Below are 25,116 nucleotides of genomic sequence, written 5' to 3' on the forward strand. Positions count from 1 at the left end.
ACTTTGGACTGTGGGCAGGGAAAGGGGGTGTGAGGTTGGAGGAAGGAGGAGAAGCAGCATTGCCTAGTGGACAGAGCACGGGCCTGTCGGTCAGAGGGACCTGGGTTCTCATTCAGGCTCTGCCACTTGTCTGCTGTGGGACCTTGGGCAAGTCACTTGCCTTCTCTATGGCTCAGTTACCTCATCAGTGAAATGGGGATTAAGACTTGAGCCCCATGTAGGACATGGACTGTGTCCAACCTGATTAGCTCCTATCTACCCCAGCTCTTAGGAGAGTGCCTGGCACTTTGGAGGTGCTTAACAAGTGCACTAAGAAAAAAAGTGGAAGGGCCAGCAGTGAAACATGGTCTCCCTGCTCCAGTCTGGACTTCACCGCCTGGATCACCAGGTTCTCTGACTCGATTGTACTGTCCTAAATGCTTAGTCCAGTGCTCCGCACCCTAGGTGCTCAATAAAGACTATTGATGGATGGATGCATGGACTAAACAACTGGTAAACTTGGAGTTCCTCTTCCTCTTCTGGTCTCAGGACCCAGGGTCCCGCCGGAACAGGTCCGTTTGTAGACGAGCTGCCCCCCTTGCTCTGCCTGTCTCTAAGACGCTCTGCTTCTCGGTGGCTCTGGGGCAGCTTCCAGGGTGGGACGCCTTGGGACCTATTAGAGCTTGTGTCGAGGATGGGGCCCGGATCAGTGGGACGATGGTTTCCCCTGCAGTCATTCTCTTCCTTCGGTGACTCTCCTCGGGCTTTCTCCCGAGCTCTCCCTGGCTAGCTCGGCTTTCCGAGCCTTGTCTTACCTGGCGTTTTGTCCGAGGAAGCGTGACTCACGGGATTCAATTCTTTCTGGCCGGCGTCCAGGACTGTTTTGCCCTAGGAACTCAGAAAGGCGCTCGCAAAAACGCCCCCGCTGTTTTTTTTGCCTCTGTACATGTATGGACCAGCACAGTGGCCACGTCGAATCCTCACATTCACATTGGGGTGGAGACTGGAGGGGAGTGGCGGTGGGAGGCGGTACTCACGACAGAGAGTTGCAAGGGAAGGTCAGGCGAGGGCGCGGGCCTTCGGGCCAACTCTGCTGCCTTGGACTCTCTGGGGCCCTGGGTGAGCTGAGCCGCTCTTGGGATCTGTTTTTCCGGATCCTGCAGTTCCAAGTGGTTCCTGGTTGACTCCCGTCTTGTCCGCAAACATCCAGGACTCCAGAAAGAAAACGAATCTAGGTGCCCAGAAACCCAAAGCCCCTGACATTGGCTGTCACCCTTCACATCCTGGTGAGGCCAAGAGCACCCAGTGGGCTTGGATTTTATAATCCCACCCTTCTGAGAGAGCCTCTCCCTTCTCCCCATGGGGCCAGCAGAGTTTGCCAACCATGAATTTGTGAAGAATTGTTTGCCCCGGACATTCTCTGCAGCCAGGACACCGATGATCAAGATCGAGGGTGGGGAGGAAGGGAGGGACCGACCGCTCCACCTCTGCTCAGTGGCCCTTCCACCAGCCCCTTGCTGCCTGGCTTTGACCCCTACCCCTGTGTCCCGAGTCCTGGCTCTGTCTCCTTTTGGGGCTCCTTCTCTCCCTTTCTTGGTCTTTCCCCTGGGAGCCCCTTGGGCCCGGCGCTCAGCGGGAAGTGCTCGACTGGTCCTGCCGCAGATCCGGATCAACTCGTCGTGGTGGCGGCCATCCCTAAAGTGCTGGTTTCGGACTGCCCCGTTGGCTGCCGCTGGGCCATTTCCTAAACTCCAGCCACAGCCGAGGGCCGTGGGCCTCCAGGATGGGGAAGGTGGGGAAACGGTGAGCGTTGAGATGAGAAACGTTTGTGCCTTGCAGAGTCATCTTTTTTGAGCTTCCACGACTCGGACTGTGAGTCGAGAGGATCGCCTCCTTGTGAATCTTTGCTTTCACTGAATACCGAAAAGATTCTGGTACGTTTCCCCTCCCCGGGCATCCCCCAGTGCCCGGCTTCTGCTTCTCGTGACCCCCAAGCCAGTGGGTCTCAAAGCTGTGCTCGGAGGTAGTGTTCTGGCCCTCGCGGGAAACGGGGTCTGCTGGGCTGTCTGACTGTGTTGTAGAGAGGCAGGGCCAGCCAGAGACCCGCTCCCACCCTGGGGAGCTTGGGGTAGTCCGGGTCCTGTGGCTTCCAGGGCCAATCCTAGGGGTGGGGACCCTGGGGGCCGGCAAGGGTCGGCATCACAGCCTTGGGCATTAGAGTGAGGGGTGGTGGATCTGGTGGGCATTGGGGGCAGTGGAGGTAGAATGTTAGACCTTCCCTGGAGAATCCAGTCTTGGTTGGGTGTTATGGGGCAGTTCCTTTGCCACTGTAGCTTGGGACTCTCCCAGGTACTTAGTACAGCACTGGACCCTCCATCAGAGCTCAGGAAACACCACTGACTGCCTGGCAGATTGTCCGGTGCCCCCTCGAACTCCCCGGGCACTCTCGCTGCTGCTCTCCCTTCCTCAGTTTCTGACCCCCCATCGTTGCCCTCTGCGTGTCCTGGGGAATGCCCAAGGGGCAGAAAGGACAGCGAGGACCGCAGCCCTCACCGTAGACCTCACTGAGCCTCTTGGAGGTTTCAGTTGAGCTGGGGGTGCCCTGGGGGCTTCCTCAAATTCTTTTTCCTGCCTGACTCTTCCTTGCTGAGGTCAGCTAAACCCCTCCCCTGTGCTATTTCCCAGAGCCAGGCGAAGACCCTGGCCGAACAAAAGAGATTCCCTTTTGCCACGGACAACGTCAATATGAACGAAGAGCTGGGTGAGTGTTCCTCCGACTGTCCCGGGGCATCCGTGGGGTGGGGTTCCAGCCCCATCCCGGGCCCGGGGGCCATTTTCTTTTTCTCTTTTTTGGGCTTTGGGAGGGGGAGGACGTGCTTAGAACAGTGCTTGGCACATAGCAAGCATTTAACAAATACCATTGTTATTATTATTGGACCATTTGGCATCTGTCTATGAGGAGCCTCCTTTATGGATGTTAAGGGTGATTACTGATCCGGAGGCCAGTGATCTGCAGGTGAACCGCATCCAGCCATTCTTGGGGTGAGCCTATATTAACGAAGTAGTGCCCACGTCCACCCTAGACCATGAGGGAATTGCCATTTCGCAAGGGCCAAACTGGCCTTTGCAGTGAATACCAAAGTGTTACTTGTGTTTTGCAGCCATCGCCTACGTGCTGATCGGCAGCGGCCTTTATGATGAAGCGATAAGGCATTTCTCTTCGATGCTTCAGGTATCCGTCCTCTCGTCTCTAATCCGCAGTTCGATTGTTAAATTGGTGGCCCCAGGGGAACCACAGGTTTCTGTGTGCGGTGAAAGTCTTTCTGGGCGTCGTAGATGACCTCTAAGCAGCAGCTGCTCTGACCTTTCAGTCAGTTGCATTTATTGAACGCTTACTGTGTGCAAGCACTGTACTAAGCGCGTGGGAGAGTACTGTATAACAGTGGAGAGATGCATTCCCTGCCCACCACGAGCATATGGTCTAGAGGGGGAGACAGACGTTAATATAAAGATCTGTACAAAAGTGCTGCGGGCCTGGGAGGGGATGTTCTTTTGATTTGGGGAGAGAGTTTCAGCTTCCTACCGTGTTTTCCCGGTGGTGTTATCTTTGTCGTCGTCATTGTGTGGTGGTGCCCAGGAGGAACCGGAGCTCATCAGCGCGATCTACGGTCGCGGGATAGCCTACGGGAAGAAAGGACTGCACGTGAGTGTTTGCTCTGCAGAGAGACGGCTGCAAAGGCGCCATCCCCAGTTCCACGGCAGCCCCTACAGAACGAGCCCTTGGACGGGGACTCGATTTACTCTGTTGTTTATTTGTTTGGGAGAGGTGGGAATCGTGCCAAGGAAAGTCTCTAAGGGTTGTGGAGCAAAAGGCGTAGGATCCACCTGGTGTCGGGAGAGTGTATTTCCTTAGCCTTAGCCGAAAGCCATCGGCAAGCGAGAGCCAGGTCGGGTCACCCCAAGATCACGTCTCTCTTAGGACGTCAAGAATGCCGAGCTTGCCCTTTTTGAGCTGAGCCGAGTTGTCGCTCTGGAGCCAGACCGCCCGGACGTGTTGGAGCAGCGAGCCGAGGTGGGAGCTACCGGCGGGTCGGGCCAGGCTGGGCCGAGCCGGCTCGGGTGTCAGAAAGTGCTGACCCAGATGGGTTCGAAGTCTCCGCTTCCCTTTTCTCTCACTGCTTGATGTTAAAGCACTTCGAATCTCCGGGACAAGGCATGGCTCGAGAAGTCTCTGTCTTTTGGGGAAATCCACAGGCCCCAGTGATGTTCTGAGCAGCAATTTTCAAAATGCGGCCATTGCCCGGACATCTTGGGGAGTCTTCATTCCTACCTCCTGGGTGGTAATCTCCCCTACAAGTCTTCCCTAGATGTGTTCCCACCCACGAACCCTGAGTGTCTTGGCAAGCAGTACTGTCAATTCCTGTGGGGTCTGGGAGTTCGGATGCTAGCCCAAAGCCATCGTAATATCCCACTTTATCCCCGGGTGTCGGGAAGAAGTGGGAACCTCTCTGTAGACTTTTCATTTCACTAAATCTTTCCTGCAGGCAGGGCCTTAGATGCCGATTGCCTTAACACACTCGATGTGGCTAAGATTTCACTTTTCATTTGCTGGGATGTCTGCCTTTTTTTGGTACGATGTCTCAGCTGATTATCTAGTGTCTCTTCAGCGTTTAGCGCAGTGTTGGGCACAGAGTAATGACTTAATGGCTATTATTTATCATCATCATTATCATTACATAGGGTCTCTGTTACACTGAGAAGGCAAAGGCTTTTTTTTTTAGTTGATATTAATTTAGTTTCTCTCATCGGTCATTCCTGATGGAGAACTCCATTGTCATTCATCTTTGGCAAGGTGTTTTGTTCTGTATTGATTTTCCTATTTAATCAGAAGTGCATCAGATTCAAAGCTTGCTGACTGGGAAGAGATTACTCTTAGGATTAAAAGCAAATACATTTTTGGGGGGCTCTCAGTCATATTTACTGAGCGCTTACCTTGTGCAGAGCACTGTACTAAGCGCTTGGGAGAGTACAGTGTAACAGAGTTGGTAGACGCATTGCTTCCTTGTTTTGAGACCGGCATCGTGAGGGAGCCTTAGTTTCTAACGGCAAGTCTCTCTCAAATGAGCAGGATCTGCAATCTGTTTTGCATTTAGACTCCCAGGGGACGGGTCGCTACCGTTTTCTTGCCTGTCTGTTCAGCCATGCAAATGGGGGTGGTCAGGAAATGCTTTTGCAGCAGCGAGCGAGGGTAACGGGCAAGGGCAGCGGGTGAGAACAGCCCGTTCTTTTCCTCTCCTTGTGGTAGAGCCAGAGGCTGGGGTTCCTCCACTGGGCCCTGGCATGGCTCACGTGACTGAGTGTGGAAAGAGGAAAGGCTAACCGAGAGGCTGGTTTTGTGATTTCCCACATCAGCCCAGATTCTATTTACCGGCAACCCAGAAAAAGGCCAGAGACAGGAGAAGTAAGCAGAGACCTTCCTTCAAAGTGTGCATCGGTGCACCCCTCTCCCTCGACTTGGGACTCCAGAGTCAATCGATGGTATTTATTGAGCGCTTACTTTATGCAGAGCAGTGGACTAAGCGCTTGGGAGAGTTCAGTACAAGACACGTGCCCTGCCTACAATGAACTCACAGTTTAGAGGGGGAGACAGACATTAATATAAATAAAAGAAATTATGGATATGTACGGAGGTGCTGTGGGACTGAGGGGGTGATAAATATCAAGTGCTTGAAGGGTAGAAATCCACATAAGTGACGCAGAAAGGAAGAGGGAGACGGGGAAAAGAGGTCTTATTTGGGGAAAGCCTCTTGGAGGAGGTATGATCTTAATAAGGTCTTGAAGTTGCAGAGAGTGGTGGTCTGGCTTACGTTGTCCAAGATGATTTTCCCCACCACCCCTGTAAAGAATGTCCACCTGTGCACGGGGTCTTAAAATCTCCAGAGAATCAGGGCTTTGCCCAACTGGGGCCGCTGGTCTCGGAGCTCAGATGGTCCGAGCCCCCCAGGCAGGTGCCAGCAGCCCCATCGAGAGTGTTGCAGCCGTGGTTGGGGAGGGGCTGGGGTAGGTTTGGCCATTTGGTTCCCAGAGTGGGGCCAGAAGTGGGACCGGCTCTCCGGGCCGGAAGCATCACCGGAAGCTCCAGCCCGTAGCCTGACGATGCTGCTTTCGGCCACCCTGATCGAGTTCCAAATTTACTAAAAGATGAGCTGTGTGAGAGGAAAAAAGCGGGCACCTGGATGAAGCACAAAGCAACAGGATATGAAGGAGAGCGGCGGCTCGATGGAGCCGCCCAGTGCCCTGTCGTCCTGCTGGCCGGGGCTCGGGTACTGAGACCGAGGGCGTTTCCCTTTGCTTCAGAGCTCTGCTTGCTGCCCAATGTCTTTTGGAGCGGGAGATCGGTTTTGCCGGAAGACCAGATCCACTTAGCCCCGGACCTGGGATGGGCCCTGGCCTGGGCATGGCCCAGACTCACCGCCGTATCATGGTTTTTAGATCCTGTCGCCTTTGGGCCGGGTCAGCGAAGCCCTGAGTGACCTGACTAAAGCCATCCAGCTGCAGCCGTCGGCGCGACTGTACCGGCACCGGGGGACCCTGCACTTTATCTCCGAGGTGAGTCCGGCACCCAGGGCTGCGGCATCTCGCTCTGTCCGTGGTCATCTCCGCCGCCCCCGGGGGTGAACCTAATGGCCAGGGAAGAAATCCAGAGCGGCGCTGTTCTACTGTCCACTTCTCGATCGGTCTCCCAGGGAGCGGCTGCATCTGTCCTGGGGCAGAGAGGCAGAGGAGACGGAGGGCAGAAACCTGAATCCGGGTGGGTCGGGGGTACGGAGTTCTCGCTAAGATGTGAAAGTTAAGCTCACGTGTAGAAAAACCTTTGGCCCAGCCAGTTTGGATTACTGGGTGACTGAACCAGGCTGGGGCTGGGGGGTGGGCAGCAAGGTGAGAACAAGAGGAAAAGTGTGGGTTGGATGTCGGCAATGACAGGGAAGACTTTGCCTCCAGGAGGGTGGGAGGTTGCCACTTAGGGGAGGGCTTTGTCTGCAGTCAGATGGTTCTTCGTGGTTGTCCCTGGGGCTCCTGGGGCTTGTGCAGGTCCATTCTGGAAGGGGTCAGAGAGGTGTAGCGTTTATTCAGCAACTTGAAGATGCGGAGGATTTTACGACATATGGAATAGGTGAATGGAGGGAGGGAAATAGGTTGGGATCGGGCTCCAGTTTAAGTCTGCACTTGTGAGAGCCACGGTCCATATCTCTGGGCCCTGGCTGCATCAGCTGAGAAACCTTGGGGTGGGGCGTGCACGGCCCCGGGTCTACGGCTGTGCTCGGTCCATACGGCCGCGTACCGTCCCGCAGCCGGAGCCGGCAGCGGGCCGCCCATGGGACCCTTCGGAAGGAATTGGGGTTGCTGCGGACCCGACAGAGCCGCCCAGTTGGATTTGCTAGTGGCCGGTCACTTGTTTCCTCGCCCCCGCCTCCCCTCCCCACCCTGTAGGACTACGCGGCAGCTCATGAAGACTTTCAGCAGTCACTGGACCTGAACCCCAATCAGCCAATCGCCATGCTGTACAAGGGACTGACCTTCTTCCACCGAGGCCTCTTGAAGGTAGGGGGCTCCAAGCGTCCCATCGATCGATCGATCCGGAAGAACCTCCTACAGGTCGCTGTGTTCTGCTTTCCCTCAGTGGCCACCGGAGGCATGGAGGAAGTTCGGGATGGCGGAATGGGCCTATTTCATCCCCTCTTCCTAAATCTCCTACTCTGGGCTTGTTTGTGGCCCACAGCAGATTCTTTGTAAAAACAGCCGGCCCACTTCTCCCTGGGAGCAGAGCTGCTCTTTATTTTAATGCTATTTATTAAGTGCTTACTATGTGCCAGTCTCTGTACTAATCGCTGGGATGGATATAAGCTAATCAAGTTGCACACAGTCCCTGTCCCACTTGGGACTCACAGTCCTAATCCCACTTTTACAGATGAGGTGACTGAGGCACAGAGAAGTGAAGTAACTTGCTCAAGGTCACACACCAGACAAGAGACAGAGCCAGGATTAGAACCCAGGTCCTCCGACTCCCAGACCCACGCTCTATCCGTTATGCCACATTGCATCCCTTAGCATTCGGCCCTGGGAAGAATGTTCAATTTTTCGGCGCCTGGAGGCTGGAGTTCATCCTGCAAAAGGGGGCATGCACTGCCATGAGAGACTAGATGAGGGTTGGCCGCCGATTTGGGCCGGCGGACCGCTGACCGCTCGTCCCCAGCGGGTCTGTGGGTGTGTTTGGTTCCCCGGCAGGCACCCGGGGGAGTGAGTCCGGGGAGAGACCCTGGCCATCCCCAATTGCTTCCCTTGGCCTGGCTCCACAGAATGGGCTGGTGGCCAGGCATGATCTGTGCAGACCTGCCTGCAGCCCCTCCCCCTCAACTCCTCCTTCCAGGTCCCCTCCCACCTTGGTCCCTCCCCACTGGGACTCCACCGAAGTGAGGGCAGCAGTGAGGCTTGTCTCGGTTTTTCACAGGAAGCCGTCGAGTCCTTCAAAGAGGCTTTGAAACAGAAGGCTGATTTTATCGATGCCTATAAAAGCCTGGGCCAGGCCTATCGGTAAGTGAGGTGGAGCTGGGGCGTTTGGGGAGGGTGTGGGTATTGGAGGGAGCTCTAGAGCCTCCAGAGGAGTGACAGAAAGACCGTCTCCCAGTGCCCCACCTTCTAGAGGTGACTCTTGGAGCCTCAGAATGGTGATCCGGTTATTCAAAATCCCAAGCATTGCTCTTGACATCAGAGAGTGCTCAAACCAATTCTTCCCATCTGAATCTAATTCTAGAACCAGTCTCCCCAGCTAGACCGTAAGCTCCTCGAGGGCAAGGATCGTGGCTTCTAACTCTACCGTGCTCTCCCGGGCCCCCAGGATCAGTGGGAATGCCACTCTGCCCACAGTAGCCGCTCAGTCGACGCTATTGATTGAGTAATGGGTTTGGCTACTGACAAATGCAGTTTCCGGTTCAGCGGTGTGGCTGGGTTGCATCTCTTTGGTCATCGGAGGTGCCAGTCCCACTAGGATCCCCGATAAATGCCATTGATGACACCGGTGTTAGTATCAGAGATGGGAGAGGGAGAGGAGGAGGAGGAGGAGAAGCAGATCCTGGTTCTAGGGCTGAGAGGCTGGTGCTGTTCCAATGGAGATGGGAAAGGGGAGGGGAGGAAGAGGAGTGAGTTTGGTGGACGTGTCCTGTCCCGGTCTCTAGGGGAAGCTTTAGGAGGAGGACCGTCTCTGAGGGCAACCGACTTGTTTTTGAAGGACACCCGGGCTTTTCTCCAGAAAGCTCGGTCCTTGTCGGCCGGCCAGAAACCCCCAGTCTCAACAAGATGGTTTGGGAGGGGAGGATTTGCCCGAGGCCCTAGAGCAGGAGAGGGGTAGACTTGGGCCCAGAGCCGGGGGTCCCGCGCTCCCCGAGCAGCACTTTACTCGTTGGACTCAGTCCCCCAGGCAAGCCCGGTTCTGCCTTCTCACTCTGCTGCCGGTCCGCGGCGCTTGTGAAACCCTAGAGAACTGGGCAACTTCGAGGCGGCCACGGAGAGCTTCCAGCGGGCGCTGTTGCTCAACCACAATCACGTGCAGACCCTGCAGCTCCGGGGAGTGATGCTCTACCACCACGGCAGCCTGCAAGAGGCCCTCAAGAGCTTTAAGGTGGGTGTCCGGCGGCCCGCAGGCCCCCTTCTCTTCTGGGCCGCGGTTCCGACTGAACGCAGCCGAGCCGACGGGGAACGAGTGAGTGAGTGGCAGGCGGGCAGATAGGTGGGCATCGAGGAGCCTCCTGGCCGCCTCCCCGATCCATCTCGCTTCCCCAGGTCAGTCGAACCTTGCGTTTCTGCTCTCGCTCCTGCACTGCTGGGACACGAGTTCCGCCTGCCCTACCTTGCGGTGCCCCGGTCGCTCTGAGCTTCGCCCACCAGCTCCTCGTCGCCCTTTCTCACACGACCCCACTCCAGCCTGGGGCTCCTCGGTTCCGGTCTGCCGTGGAGGCTCACGGCCTCACCCCCTGCCCCCCCCACCCTAAGACGTCCCCCCAGATCCCCCTGGGGTGCGAGGTGCATGGCCTGACCCCACTTGGGATGGAAGTGGCCCTTCGTCCCTCTGAATGCCACCTGGGTTCCTTCACTCTCCAGAGGTGCCTGCAGCTGGAGCCGTACAATGAAGTGTGCCAGCACATGAGGGGCCTCAGCCACGTGGCCCTGGGCCAGTTCTACGAGGGCATAAAGGCGCAGACTAAAGTCATGTTGAACGACCCCCTCCCAGGTCAGAAGGCGAGCCCTGAGTATCTGAAGGTGAAATATTTGCGAGGTGAGTCTCACGCACCACCTAAATCCCAGCCTGCTGCCCAAGGGGCAGCCGTGCCCACAGCGCTGCCAACCTCGGGCTTTCTGGCTCGGTCCTCAGCCTGCCGACTCTCCATCGTTTCTGCATCCCGTCAGGCCAGTTACCTCCGGGCTTCCTGGACCAGTTCGTTCACTCATATGTATTGAGCGCTTACTGTGTGCAAAGCAGCGAACTGAGTGCTTGGGAGAGTAGAGTACAACAACCGACAGACACATTCCCTGCCCACGGTGAGCTCACGGTCCAGTTCCCCTCCTCTTGCTCCTTGCACACCTTCTGTCTTCACTGGGAGCACATAGGAAGAGTAAGAGACAGTCCCCGCCCTCAGAGAGCTTACAGTCCTGTCTCTCCTCGCACGATCATGCCACTTCCACGGCAGTGTCACTCCTGGTTCTCAGTGTCTGTATGCATCTCACACACACTGCGGGCCCCAAGCGAGCGCTCAGTAAATACCGTTATGACTACTGTTATTACCTAAGCACTACCTCATATGTATTACCACTTTTCCTTCATCCTCCCCCCGTAAATGATCTCTGAGTCTGTCTCCCTTGCTAGACTTTAAGCTTCTTGAGTGCAGCGGTCTCGTTTACTGTTTACTCTCCCAAGCACAGAGTACAGTGCCGTGCACAAAATAGGTGCTCAATGAATATTATTGATTGAGAGGAACTGAAGTTTTAGGTCTCAAGTGTGGGTGGAAGGAAAATCTCAAACTGCCCTGGACTCGCCGACCTTTTAACGTTGACATTTTAACTCAGGGCCCAGATGCTCTTCTGTAACTCGGAAGCAGCGGTGGCTGATGGAATTCAGAGTTCTTTTGAACCCAGGCGGGCATTCCAAGGACCGTCTGGCTGCAGGGTAGGGGGCGGGGGCGGACGGTGCTGCCGGAGGAGAGGCGATGAGTTCGGGCTTCGAGTGGAATTCCGTCTCCCTCCCCCAGAGTACTCGCGGTATCTCCATGCGCACCTGGACACGCTGCTCACTGAGTACAGTGTTGACGAGGATCTGCCCGGCGGCTTCAAGGACCACTGGGCCAAGAACCTGCCCTTCCTCATAGATGACTATGAAGAGCAGCCGGGCCTCCAGCCCCACATCAAGTGAGGACCTCCCCGTCTCACCACTTGCCCAGAGAGGCCTCCCGCTGGCCGCACTGCCCTCATCCACGGGCCCGGATGTGACTGGCAACCAGGGAGACTCCTGGGCCACACTGTGGGATCGACTCTGTCTCGACTTCCCAGAGTCGGGGTGAATCGGAGCCTGTCATCCTGCCCCGTTCCTTGGCCGGCCCCCTTCCCGTCCTCTGCGCGGGCTCTCCCTCTTTGCCGCGGGCCCTTCGAAACCAAACTGCCCGGACTGTTCCTGTCCAGAACCCATGGTGTGGTGGCAGGGAGGGGCTCATTCTTCCTTCCTGGGAACCACAGCCTGGTGGAGCTGGAGGTTGCGGAGATCTTGTTTTGTTTGCTCCGGGTGCTGCACGGCGTAGCCACGGTCTGTCCGAGTTCTCCGGAGCCTCTGAATGGGGATCGAGTTTCCAGACCCTAAATGCTCAGCGCAGGTGCATCGTTTCTCCTAGGGACGTGCTGCCCCAGAACTTCGACAGCTACAAGCTCGAGGTGCAAGAGCTGATTTGCGCGGCTGATCGGCTGGGGTCCCTGATGCAGTACGAGACTCCGGGGTTCCTTCCCAACAGGAGAATCCACAGAGGTACGGGTACGCCCTGCCCCGCTTTACTTCCAGGGTGCCAGAGAGCTCGGGTGGAGAGCAGCCCTTCCGATAACCTCGGGCGGAGCTCTCGGGGCCCTACCACCCCAACTTCCGCTGGAATGGAGCGGTGGCCTTAAGCGATACCCTGTTCACTTCTCCCAACTTTCTCCCTAGCAGCCCCGCTCCGTCCACTCCAGAAGGCCTTGGGAATGTTTGGGGGTGGGGAGACAAGGAAGAGACCCCCAGAATCCAGCACAGGAAGGGCTTCGATCTCATTCTCAACTTGCGGGATGTGCTGCCGGGGGGTTCCGCCTCCTCCCCTTAGCCGGTGACATCAGCCCCCCCTCTCACCGGCTCGAGGGCAGCGTGGCGGGCGACCCCGGCTTTCTGACCCCGGGGGCCCCCGCAGCTCGCCGTCTCCAAGTGCCCTTTGCCCTTAGCGATGGGGCTGGCAGCGCTGGAGGTGATGCAGGCGGTGCGGCGCACGTGGGCCAACTCCAAGGTTCGGACGCACGGGAAGACCCGGCTGATGCAGTGGAGAGACATGTTTGACATCGCGGTCAAGTGGCGGAGGTAACGCCGGCGGGACCGGGCGCCGCGGCTGGGCCGAGCTGGACGGGACAGCCAATGAGCCAATGACCAGTCCACCCTCGGGAGGGGTCCCCACCGATCTCCCGCCCCTCCGGTCAGCTTGACGGTTGGGCAGACTTTCCAGGCCTTGAGAAGGGGAGCTTTCTGGCAGCTTCTCTTGCCCAGAGGTCACTGGGGACAAAGCAATCAACTATTTAATGTGAGAGTGGTGAGCCACTCCCAGCTGGTCGCAGAAAGAGTCTACAGGAAAATGGAGAAAATGGCTGACCTGAGGACGGAGGGAGGAAAGGATAGGATAGATGGATGGTTGGATGGAGCCATATTGATGGTCTTTATTAAGCACATACTAGGTGCCAAGCACTGTGCTAAGTGCTGGGGTTTAGAGATCTGCCTCACGTCTGCTGTGCGACCTTGGGCAAGTCACTTCACTTCTCCGTGCCTCCGCTACCTCATCTGTAAAATGAGGTTTGATACTGTGAGCCCCATGTGTTTGCTCATATCCACCCCCATACTTAGTGCAGTGCTTGGCACGTAGTAAGCGCTTAACTACCACCACCATTATTAATATTAATAATACAAGAGAATCCAGTCACACGCAGTCTCTGACCCACATGAGTGTCACAGTCTAAGAGGGAGGGAGGACAGGTATTTCTTGTCCCCCTTTTACAGATAAGAGGAGGGCCGGAGAAGTTCAGTGACTTGCCCGAGGTTACAGCTTTCTGGGGACAGAGCCGAGACAAGAACCCAGGTGTCCCGACTCCCAGCCCCTAGGCCCTGCCCGCCGGCCAGGTGGGGCGAGGAGGGACCCGGCTCAGGCCAAGCAGCCCTCGCCTGTTCTCCGGTCGGGGTCTCCGGAGGTGTCCCGAGCGGCTGCCTGTGAGTCCCAGCTGGGACCCCGAGCCTGCTGTGCATGTGGATTGATTTCTCCTGCCCTGCTCCTGCGAGACCCACCTGCCCCTTGAGGGATGGTGTGTCCCCGGAGAGTTTAGGAAGAATGGGAATTTCTGGTTTTCCTATCGGGGAAGCTGGAAAATGGGCAGAAGAGTGAAAATTGCCACTGCCCCCTCTCAGGGAGAAAGAGCTCTCGGAGCCACATCTGGGATCCTGGAGCTTCTTAGGGCCAAATTTTCAAATAATTTAGTAGCCTGTTAAGGCCTTTTTTTTGGCTTTCCTCTGAGCTTGTTTCTAAAAATATAAACGAGTTTCTTCCTTCTGACTCACACTGCTAAATATGGAAAGGAAGAAAAAAGTTCCTTTGTCTGCTGTGGATGGTTTCTATTTTAAGCCTTTCCCCATGATCCGTGAGCTGGAAACAACTCAAGGTGCTTCGGTGCCTTAGGGTCCAGCCTCCAGACCCAAGCTCTGGTGACACCAGCCTCCTCCAATGGGGAGGGAAGAAGAGAGGCACGGGAGCTCAGACTGCCCCCCCTCGCCCCTGCCCCTACCCTCTTCTCCCTCTCTGCCTCTCCTTTCGCCCCTCCTCCGGCTCCCAACCCACCCCCGATGGGTGTTGGAGAGATGGGGGGAAGGTTGGATTCAGGGAGCCTTGGAGTCAGGATACCGAGCTGCACGTTTCCAGGACGTGGTTCTCTCTCCACCCCCGACCCCTCCCACCCCAGCTAGGGCGGTGCCCACCCAGCCAGGGCAGTGCCCGCCGGCTGCAGAGTGGCTGCCCCACAATCGGCATTATGGCTGCCGGCACTGTTGGCTGGGACCCTCGCCACAGCCATCCCAGCCGCTCCTATGGGGGGGACCGGAGGCTGGGGTGAGCTCCGGGCCACAGTGGCTAGAGGTTGTCTGGCCACCTCAGAGAACCTGCTTACGCTGCTGGCACGCCTGGTGGGAAGAGGTGGTCGTTTTGACCCCCTCCTTTGCCACCTGAGCAGCCCCCCGAAAGCTTCCCCAGGGAGCCCCCGGCAGGCTCTGGAGTGTGCTCATCCTCCATGGGGGTCCGGGATTGGCAGGGCCCCAGGGCACCCCCAGACCAGACTTGCCTTGGGCACTGACGGAGGAAGAGGCAGAGGAAGGCCATGAGCCCCTTCGTGCCTCCCGACCGAGGGTGTTCCCGAGAGCGCCCTCGAGGGACCCGCAGCTCAAACGGTCAACCCCAGTCACCATCGGCGGCACTGGGCTGGGTGCCAGGCTGGGCATGCGCGGTCTGGTTTTTGGTGATTATTATCTGACTGAAGCTAAATTACTTATTTTCAATTTTAAAATTTCATAGTTAAAAGTTTTAGGCTTGGATGCTAAACTGACTATTAAAATGCAATCTGTGTTCCTAACGCGGCCATAAAATAAAATTAGATCATATAAGAAAATAAGCTTTGGATGTATTTTAACTTGCTTGAAAATTTCCATTGCTTTTTTCCCATAAAAACCTCACTTCTTCCCACGGCTTCAAAATTTCCAGAGAAATGTACATTTCTCGGCCCGGCCAGATAGGACCAGGATGGAAACCGGAGTCAGGCCGGCTCGGGCCGTGTCCCGTCGGCCCGAGTTCCGACCCGATGGGCCGGCCCAGACGTTCCACCTGCGCAGAGTTCTGGTTCTGGAGGCTCCCTTGGGACAACTGCCCCCAGGGCCCAGAGAGACAGACAGACAGACCTTCTTTAGCCAACTGTGTTTTTCTTTCCTAACCCTAACCATTCATTTGTTATTCATTCACTCGTATATACTGAGTGCTTACCGTGTGCAGAACATAGTACTGAGCACTTGGGAGAGGACAATATAACAATAAACAGACACATTCCCTGCTCACAACCAGCTTACAGTCTAGAGGGCGGGGAGCCAGACATCGGTATGAACGAATAAGTTACAGATATGTACACGATGGCTGTGGGGCTGGGAGAACCATGCCTGCTTTGGGAGAGAGCAGAACATCTTGGAAGGGAAGCCCACCCAGGTCCTGCTTGGTCCAGTTTCCCTGGCCCAAGGCTGGCCACCCCTAACCTTCTCCCGCTTGACTTGGTGCCATAGCCTGGCCTCAGTCACTCCGTGGGTGCCTTGGGGGATGGAGTCTCGAATTCATCCCCTCTATAAGCCACGTCCACGAAGCCTTGGGCCTGGCTCGTCCCCGCTCTCCGAGCCCCTCATTGGCGCTGCTGGCATCATTTGACAGGTTCTGCCTTGCAGGATCGCAGACCCGGACCAGCCGGTGCTGTGGCTAGACCAGATGTCGGCTCGCAGCCTCAGCCGGGGCTTTAACAACCACATCAATCTCATCAGGTAAGAATGTGGACCTTCTCCTGCCACTGGTCTCCATTTTCCACAGGGTCCCCATCTCCCTCACGGTGCAAAACCGGGGACCCTGACCCAGCAGTGGACTGGCCTCGCTGTAGCTCTGACCCGAAGAGCAGCCTCCTCAGCCGAGCTAGGTCATGGTCCCTCCCCCACCTTCCTCCTCCTTCCTCTGCCGGCCTGGCCCTGGGGACATCTTCCCACCCCTGCCGGCCTTGGAAGGGCCTGGCCCGGTCCCTCCCCGGTCCTCCTCCGCCGGCCTGGCCCGGGGGACATCTGCCTACCCCTGCCGGCCGTAGCCAGGCCTGGCCACTGCGTTCCTGGACCATCGCCCATCTCCCCGCCCTTTCCCCTGCCGGCTCCGGGCCCAAGAGTTATGGCCTGTTCCCGCCGCCCCTCTCAGTTGAGCAGAGCTGCCCGCCGCTGGCACGGGCAGGGATCTGCATGCCCCCAACCTCCACAGTCACCCACCCTCACCCCCGTCTCGGGGATTCGCCCCGGCAGCTGCAGGGCTGCAGGCGCTGGGACTGCTCTACCCACAGCAGCCACGTGGCCTACCCCGTGGCAGAGCTGCCACCCGGGCCGGTTTTGCCCCAGAGATGTTGTCCGTCCCCCCCCGCCGCCAGTGCCCGCACATCAGTTTAGCTCCTTTGACCGCTTGGCATCGTGTTGTTGCTTTGGGGTGTTAGGACAGATTTCAGCTCTTAGCCTTGAATATTTTTCCACTCCCAGAGAGCCGCCTCTCCCGATCTCGTCTTCCTTTTCATTGGCGGCTCACTACCCCTTTAGACAGGAACCGTGTCTGGGATCAACGGAATCGGACCAGTTCCTAATTCCACTTAATTCAGTGCCCTTGGGTGAGCTGGGTTGATTTTCCTGGCTAGAGTAAGCCATCCAAAGCCTCAGAGGGAAAGGAGGCTGAGACCTCCCGTTTTTCCCCAGAAGTATTCTGCCCCGAGAAAGATCTTAGGGAGTTATGAAAGTTCCTGAGCGCTTACTGTGTGCCAAACACTATGCTTAGCTCTGGGGTCAATTCAGAGAATCAAAACCGACACATTACTTGTCCTACATGAGGTTCACGGCCTAAGGAGGAGTGAGAGCTGGGATCTTATCCCCGTTTTAGAGAGGAGGAAACTGAGGTCCAGAAGAAGGTAAATGTCTTGCCTGAAATCACCAGCAGGCCAGCGAAGTCCCAGAGTTTGCTGAATGACGGCAGCCTGTTTGAGCCTGGGAGGGCCGGGCCCTGAACCGGTGGGGCGGGCTCAGAACCCATCTCTGACGGTGGCCAGAGGAGCAGGAGGAGAAAGCTTTCCGCCCCGTCCTCAGGGATTCTGTTTTCTGGTGGGTCAGTGGCCCGCTGCGTGACCCCTGTGGGCTTCAATTCCTCGTCAAGAATATGGGGACAGTATTTTCTCATAATAGCAGTAATAGTATTTAGTGCTTACTGTGTGCAGAGCACCGTACTAAAGGCTGGGTGAGACTATTCAGGTGGGAATTGGACACAGACCCCGGCCCTTTTGGGTCTCACTCTCCTGACCTCTTGTTGTGCAATTCTTTTGCAGGGGTCAGGTGATCAACATGAGATACTTGGAATATTTTGAAAGAATACTTCACTTTATCAAAGACAGGATCCTGGTCTATCACGGGTAATGTGATCTCTTTTTACCTCAGTCACCTTACAGAGCTAATACCACAGAACACACCGAGGTCCCCCTCCGCAGAGCGGAATCCCACCAGCCTGGGGGATGTGTCTGTAAATCGTGCCATTTTCCGCTACTCATAACCCATGTCCCGTGCTTGGGAAGGCCAAAATGGCATTACTCTGGGCTCCGAGCGCTTTAGGGCGGATAGTCAGGCGGACACTGTATGAGAAGGACAGCGATGTTGATGAACTGCTGAGGGAGGAGGGTGGAAGAGAACAGGACCCTTTATTCTGGGCAGAGGCAGGGTTGGCATTTACTGAACTGGGTGGCAGCAGGGGTGGGGTGGCTGGGGTGAACACAGAATTGTCATCCCCCAAATCCCAGGCCACCGAGGCATGGCGCGGAAGGGTAGGTACCCCACCACTCGCCTGAGCGTCAGCTCTGGGGAAACCAAGCCTTTCGGGCGGGCCCCGGAGTTGTCACCTGACCACTGGCTAGTGGGATCAGGTCAAAGCCCTATTGAGTCCTCGGCTGCAGCGTGAGGATGGGTGGAAAGAAGCCAGCCCCTTTGGGAGATGGAGAGAAGGCAAGCCCTTTGGGAGATGGGGGTTTCACCACTGTCATGCCACCTGCTACCCCCAGGCACTAGGGAGGCAGCTCCCTGGAGTGGGGACGGGCACGATGTTTTTCCCCGATAATTTTTTCTTCCCATCATTCAGCTTTGGATTGAGCAGACTGAATTCTGCCGTCCCTCACTGTACCGCAGTCTCTTAGCCCTCCTTCTCTTTTCGAGAGCAGGAAATGTGTCTGGGTCCCGTTTCTGGATCGAATGGAACGCATTCAGACAGTTGACCCGATTTCCCACAGGAAACCAAACTTGTTTAGCGTTCTTCCGCTCAACCAATGCTCTGTTATCCCGGGACCGATTCCAAGGGCCGCCCGGGCCTGGTCGGGACTCCCGGAGGGCTCAGCCGAGGGCCCGGAGGAGCTGGAAACAGAACTGGGCTTTCCACTCCACCGGCAACGGGCGCCCGGGGATGCGAGGACCGGCCCAGCCTGAATTGTTTACAGTTGGATGATGGTCAGGGTGGCTCCCTTGGTCCCTCCCTCCTGCTCCCGGCATGCCAGAGCTGGCCTCCGTGAGCTCCGCCCCCACCCTCCAGCCACGGGCCCCGGCCACCACGGGATCGGCCGGGCTAGGGAGCAGCCACCTGGCCTGTTTGTCCGTGCCGGGGTGCTCGGTCGGAGAAGAGCAGGCAGTCGGAGGAGGATGGGATTCAAGAGGTAGCAGGCCGTTTCCGGCTCACACCACTGCCCCGTCCTGTGTCCGCAGGGCCAACAACCCCAAAGGCCTGCTGGAGGTCAGAGAGGCCCTGGACAAGGTGCACAGGGTGGAGGACCTCCTGCCAGTGATGAAGGTAAATCCTTTCGTGGTGTTGGAGGAAGCGATCTGTTTCCGTCTGCCCGGGCGGCCGTGGGGAAGTTCACCGGGCGGCGGGGAGCGGGTGGCGATCGCTCTCGCTCTTGTGCTCTCTCCCCCTTTTCCGGCCCGTTTTTCCTCACCAACATCAGGGCCGCAGAATGCAGGCTGATCGCGCTCATTTCCTTCCTCCCTGAAAGCAGTTCAACAGCAAGACGAGGGACGGGTTCACGGTGAACACAAAGGTGCCCAGCCTCAAGGATCCGGGGAAGGAATACGACGGATTCACCATTACGATAACAGGAGACAAGTACGTGAGCGCTTGAGTAGTCGACTGCCCTTGGGAGCGGGCACTTCCGTGGGGCAGACTTAGGCTCTCTCCCTAGACAGGGGACTTTGGTATTTCGAGGGGATCCCGGCTTCGATTGGCGAATTGTGTTGTGTCGAGTCATTCGGTCAATCAGTGATATTTCTTGAGCTCTGACTGTGTGCAGAACACTGGACTAACTGCTTGGGACAGTACATGGCCGAGTGGATAGAGCCACGGGCCTGAGAGTCAGAAGGTTTCGGGTTTAATCCTGGCTCCACCACTCATCTGCTCCGTGTCCTTGGGCAAGTCACTTCATTTGCCGGTGCCTTGGCTCCGAACGGCCCTTTTCTCCATTCACGGCTGTCAAGGCTTCTCATCGTAGCGCCCTGAGGGGGCCGAGATCCGGCTCACAGACTGGGAAACAGAGGCACTCAGCTGGGCCTTCCCCAAACAGGGAAGACTGTGCCGAGAACACCCTAAGCTTGCCCGGGAGCACTCCCAAGACTGGGAATTCTTAGTTGTGTGGGGATTTAGTGGGAATGAGATGTGGACCAGAGAGGCATATTCGGACTATTCCTGTTGTAATTGCGAGCCCAGTCTCGCCCTCCATATTTAGCAACTGGTCCCCAGAGCCCAGTGTAAGTCTCCTCAGTGAGACGAGACCGGAGGGGCTGGGGGATGGAGAGCAGAGGGGGGTGCCCGAGGCTGCAGAAAAAGCTAAAAAGATTCCAGACCACACCCCCCCAGGCTACAGACAGACCACCCAGATATCTAATCCAGCATCCTCCGGAGCCACACCGACTGCTCCTTTCTTCCTTTTGACCCTCTTAATATTTGACCAGTCCTTTTAGCAGTGACAAGAAGAGTTTAGTCGTTCACACTTCTTTGCGTCTTTTGTTTCAGGGTCGGCAATATATTGTTTTCAGTGGAGACTCAGACCACGGAGGAAAGGACCCAGCTCTATCATGCAGAAATAGATGCTCTGTACAAAGACCTGACCACCAAGGGGAAAATTCTGATTCTTTCTTCAGAACTCGGGGTCAGCGTTTTGCCTCCCACTTCCTTCCCCTGTTCCCCTTATGTGAAACTTTTCTTATGGCTTATCAAAGCACAGTCCATCCTTTAATTCGAATAGCTAAATCGCCTATCCTGCGCCGGTCTTAAAAATGTCGGAGCTCAGCTCGTCCCCCTGTAATGGGGCATGAAACGATGGGTTGCCGGAGGCAGGGTGGAGGCGATGGGCCAAGCTGCAGAGGGGCGGGGGCAATGCTGGGCCAAACTGCACAGGGGCAGGGGCCCCGGGCCAGGCCTGTGGGGGGAGGACTGGAGGGGGTGTGAGGGAAGGGGGCAGAAGCAGAAGGGCAGGAAGTGAAAACAGACAGCCCAAGTCCCTGTGGACCAAGACCCATCCGTTGCGACGGCAACAGCTCTGCACGAGAGCGCCTTTTCTGCAGAAGGTCCACGAGGTGGGCAAATGGACGGATAGGCAGATGGATGATGTTTACCCTCCTGCTCTCGTTCTGTTTTCCCAGGAGGCAGATGTGGTTTGCAACCTAATCCTGTCCTTGGTTTATTACTTTTATAATCTGATGCCACTCTCCAGGGGATCCAGGTGGGTGATCGGCATCATAAGTCTTCTTCCTTTCGACTGGGTCTTCGAGTGGCCCGACCTAGAGGGCGGATCCCAGAGCCCCTGGGCTTCAGCTGCCAGTCTGCGCTCATGCACCCGCACGCATATGTACACAAGCCCATGCGCGCATATACCAACACACATCTGCACACCCCCCATGCCCACTTTGGGCCATTTATCTCCTGGGGCACCCCTAGACCAAGGCCCCACTTAGGCAGAAATTTCAAGTCTGCTGGGGGCAGAGTGGCGGGCCGGGTGCCTACTGTGAGCAGAGCGCTGGACTGGGCAGCCGCTGTGGGCAGAGTGATGGGCTGGATGTCAGCTGTGGGCAGAGCACTGGGCCAGACGGCCAATGGGTGGAGCGCTGACCGGGCCCCCCCGACAAGGAAAAGTTGATTTGGGGGGATTTGCCCTGGGGCGGGGGGATGGCTTCCTGGGGGAATTCCCTGAGGAGCATCTCCCTGTGTAAAGAGCCTCCAGCTTTGCCCACCATGGGGGCCTGGCCTTTGTGATGGGCAGGAGGCCCTAGAGGAGTGCCCCCAACGTTGATTCCTCCACAGAGGGAACGGAGACACAAATGCACCCGGGCCCAGCAGACTAAAACCCGCACTGACGGGTGTCGTGACCAGATGTGAGGGGGACCGCCCTGGGGCTGGGGCAGAGCCTGGGTATGGGGAGGTGCCCAGGTGGCGGCCCGGGGCTGGGCCAGGGTACGGCGAGAGCCCAGAGGTGCGAGGGGGGTGGGACCAGATCCGGTAACTGGTTCTCTTTCCGTGTAGTGTCATAGCTTATTCAGTCATCATGGGAGCCTTGATGGCAAGTGGAAAAGAAGTTTCCGGAAAAATTCCCAAAGGAAAGGTATGTGGGATGTGGGGTGGAGAGAAGCAGTGTGGTGTAGTGGATAGAGCATGGGCCCGGGAGTCAGAAGGTCATGGGTTTTAATCCTGGATCCACCATCTGTCTGCTGTGCCAAATCACTTCACTTCTCTGTGCCTCAGTTACCTCATCCGTAAAATACGGGGATTAAGAGTGCGAACCCGATGCGGGACAGGGTCTGTGTCCAACCTGGTTACCTTGTATCTACCCCAGAGCTTAGAACAGTGCTTGGCCTATAGTCAGTGCTTAATAAGTATCATAATTATTATTATTAGTATTGCTGGATACTGGATCCTCCCTCGTGGGGCCTTAGACCGGCCCCCCAGCCCACCCTCACCCCAACTCCCAACCCTACCTCAATCAGTCAAGCGAAGCTTCTCCTTGCAGCAGCTCACTGACCGGCACCCTCTGGGCCCTCTGTTTTCCAGCTGGTTGACTTTGAAGCCATGACCGCTCCCGGTTCGGAGGCGTTCGGCAAAATGGCAAAAAGCTGGATGAGCTTGAAAAGGTAGGTCCGTCTACTGAGAGGCACCGCCGGACCATTCAGAGCCGGAACGGGGACTTCCTGGATGGGGTGGGAGGAAGAGGATGGGATGGGAGAAATGGGAGCTTAGAAATCGAAAAGTGATGGTAATAGTATTTGTTTAGCCCTGTGATTTTAGTTCTTCTCCTTTCCCCCTCAGATGCTTTTATCTAATTAGAATAATGGTGATATTTATGAAATGCGCTAATGATGTGCCAAGATAATCAGATCGGACACGGTGCCTGTCCCACACAGGGCTCACAGGCTAAGGGGGAGGACAAACAGGCATTCTCCCTGTTTTACAGGTGAGGAAGCGGAGGCACAGAGGGTTAAGTGATTTGACCAAGGTCACCCAGCTGGCGAGTGTCTGAGGCAAGACAAGAACCCTGGTGTCCTGATTTCCAGCCCTAGGCTCTTTCCACTAAGCCACACTGCCTCTTTTTATCCTCTCGGTTCAAAGGCTTGCCTCCTTCCCGGCCTCCAAAATGAGAGGTGAGCTGAGCCGGGCAGGAAAGGGTTAGGTATAGAATGACAGGGAGGAAATTTTTCTTCATTATTCTTTCCTAACTTGGAAAATAGCAAAGTATTCCCGCTTCGCCCTTAAAGTCGCTCGCCACCTCAAGCCACAATTCTCAATTCTACCCCTCGTGGCTGACCCGTCGTTGGGCAGGGATTGTCTCTATCTGCTGCCGAATTGTACATTCCAAGCGCTTAGTGCAGTGCTCTGCACACAGTTAAGGGCTCAATAAATAGGATTGAATGAAATGAAATTTCAAAAACCAGTTCTGTACGGGAACGACCCTAGATTGTAGAAATGCCAACCTCTGACTCCACAGAGTGCCCTGGGGTCCTTCCTTCACTGGGGGCAGAGGGCCAGAGGGGAGGGGGTCACGTGTTTCCTCTGTTGTCTTCCAGCATCTCCCCGTCGTACAGGAGCCTCCCGGCCGTGGCGGAGACCTTCCCGACCCTGCGCAGCATCCTCGAAGTCCTCAACACAGACTCGTCTCCGCGCTGCCCGAAGCAGCTCTAGCTGTAGCTCCTGCCCTTCTGGGCCGCAGAGGATGGAACCTCTGGCTTCCTAAATTATTTTTCTAAAAGTGAGAAACAAAAAAGAAATCAGAGCCTTTTATCAGTTTCGATACCGATTTCCGATAGCGATTAAGTCAAACCATTTTCTTTCCTTTCCTGCACGCTCTCCAAAAGTGCCAGGAAGAGTGTGGAAAGACAACCGCCGGCAACTGGGGTGGGGGTGGTCAGGCCCGTCATGCCCCTGTTTTCCTTTCCTGGATCAGAATCGCAAATCCTTGAGATCCAAAACGGGATTCCAAATGAGAAATAAGGCAGGTGTCCCTCCCTTTTTTTTTAAATGGTATTTAAGTGCTTACTCTGTGCCAGGCACTGTACTAAGCACTGGAGTAGCTACAGGCTAATCAGATCGGACTCAGTCCGTGTCCCACATGGGGCTCACAATCTTAATACCCATTTTCCAGATGAGGTAAATGAGACACAGAGAAGTAAAGCAATTTGCCCACGGTCCCATAGCAAGCAAGCGGCAGATCCCGGAATTAGAACCCAGGTCCTGATTTCCAGGCCCACAGTCTTCGCACCAGGTCACGCTGCTGCTTCTGTTCTTCACACAAATTCAAACCTGGTTCTGGTCGGGAAAAATCCCCCTTGGCGCAATCTCCTCTGAGCCCTCTGTCCCCGGCCCTCTGAATCCCACCTTGGAGCCAGGGTCCTCCAACAGCATTCATTCATTCATTCGGTAGTATTTGTTGAGCGCTTATTATGTGCAGAGCACTGTACTAAGCGCTTGGAGTGTACAATTCGGCAACAGATAGAGACAATCCCCGCCCAATAACGGGCTCACGGGATTGGAAGGGTCAGCGGCGTGTGGTGATATCCCACGCCTCCTGTGGTTGGCGTGGCTCCGACCACGATCCCAATCCCGCCCCACCTGAAGTTGCTGTGGCGGCTCTGTCTTTTCCTCGACCCCCGTGGGCATGGCCATGCGTGGGTGGATGTGTGGGTGGGGTCATCGGTGAAACTGCAAGCAGTGAACAGGTTGCTGGGGCAAGCCGCTGCTTTGAGTCCTCGGGGTGGTATTTATTTTCCCGCATGCCCGGTATTAGGAATCCGATACACTGCTCCCCTTCAACGCCCCCCTCCCGGCCTCCAGAGGTCACGTCAGAGGGCGGGTGGGGGGCGCAAAATGAGGGGAGGGAAGGCTCCCACTTCCTCTCTCGGCCCTGCCTATAATAATGAGGGTATTTGTTAAGCGCTTACTATGTGCGTAGCACTGTTCTAAGCGCTGGGGGGAGATACAAGGTGATCAGGTTGTCCCGCATGGGGGTCACAGTCTTAGTCCCCACTTGGGAGTCAGAGGTCATGGGTTCGAATCCCGGCCCTGCCACTTGCCAGCTGGGTGTCTGTGGGCAAGTCCCTTAACTTCTCTGTGCCTCAGCTACCTCCTCTGTCAAATGGGGATGAAGAGTGTGAGCCTCACGCGGGACAACCTGATGACCCTGTATCTCGCCCAGCGCTTAGAACAGTGCTCGGCACATAGTAAGCGCTTAACAATTACCAACATTATTATTATTATTATTATTTTCTTAGCCCCGCCCACTCCCTCTCGGCCCTGTCCATCATCCCGCCCATTCCCTTAGCCCTGTCCATCATCCCGCCCATCTCCTTAGCCCCTCCCATCCCTGTCCATCAACCCGCCCACTTCCTCCCGGCCCCGTCCATCATTCCGCCCACTTCCTCTCTGGTCCAGCACCCCGCCCATCCATCATCCATCATCACCCCTGGTATTTATCGAGCGCTTACGCTGCGCTTAGCAC

General features: G+C 56.3%; 1 protein-coding gene across 2 annotated transcripts in view; it reads left to right on the top strand.

Moving 5' to 3' along the window:
* The window catches only part of TTC13 (tetratricopeptide repeat domain 13), a 28,526-nt gene extending 5,114 nt beyond the window's left edge, over window positions 1-23,412 (top strand). Inside the window, exons 2-23 of one of the 2 annotated variants that reach the window (XM_029047628.2) lie at window positions 1,819-1,913; window positions 2,665-2,740; window positions 3,141-3,211; window positions 3,617-3,682; window positions 3,959-4,051; window positions 6,472-6,588; window positions 7,471-7,581; window positions 8,489-8,571; window positions 9,514-9,655; window positions 10,135-10,309; window positions 11,280-11,436; window positions 11,913-12,043; window positions 12,484-12,616; window positions 15,767-15,859; window positions 17,434-17,517; window positions 18,848-18,932; window positions 19,135-19,244; window positions 20,148-20,283; window positions 20,777-20,856; window positions 21,654-21,732; window positions 22,179-22,258; window positions 23,189-23,412. In XM_029047628.2, coding sequence (XP_028903461.1) covers window positions 1,819-1,913; window positions 2,665-2,740; window positions 3,141-3,211; window positions 3,617-3,682; window positions 3,959-4,051; window positions 6,472-6,588; window positions 7,471-7,581; window positions 8,489-8,571; window positions 9,514-9,655; window positions 10,135-10,309; window positions 11,280-11,436; window positions 11,913-12,043; window positions 12,484-12,616; window positions 15,767-15,859; window positions 17,434-17,517; window positions 18,848-18,932; window positions 19,135-19,244; window positions 20,148-20,283; window positions 20,777-20,856; window positions 21,654-21,732; window positions 22,179-22,258; window positions 23,189-23,303 — 2,312 coding nt within the window. In that variant the 3' untranslated portion in view covers window positions 23,304-23,412. The remainder of the gene's footprint in view (window positions 1-1,818; window positions 1,914-2,664; window positions 2,741-3,140; window positions 3,212-3,616; window positions 3,683-3,958; window positions 4,052-6,471; window positions 6,589-7,470; window positions 7,582-8,488; window positions 8,572-9,513; window positions 9,656-10,134; window positions 10,310-11,279; window positions 11,437-11,912; window positions 12,044-12,483; window positions 12,617-15,766; window positions 15,860-17,433; window positions 17,518-18,847; window positions 18,933-19,134; window positions 19,245-20,147; window positions 20,284-20,776; window positions 20,857-21,653; window positions 21,733-22,178; window positions 22,259-23,188) is intronic. The other variant, XM_039914799.1, reaches the window with a different exon arrangement.
* The last annotated feature ends 1,704 nt before the right edge of the window (window positions 23,413-25,116 follow it).

The sequence above is a fragment of the Ornithorhynchus anatinus genome, chromosome 19 (assembly GCF_004115215.2).
Source record: "Ornithorhynchus anatinus isolate Pmale09 chromosome 19, mOrnAna1.pri.v4, whole genome shotgun sequence".
NCBI lineage: Eukaryota > Metazoa > Chordata > Mammalia > Monotremata > Ornithorhynchidae > Ornithorhynchus > Ornithorhynchus anatinus.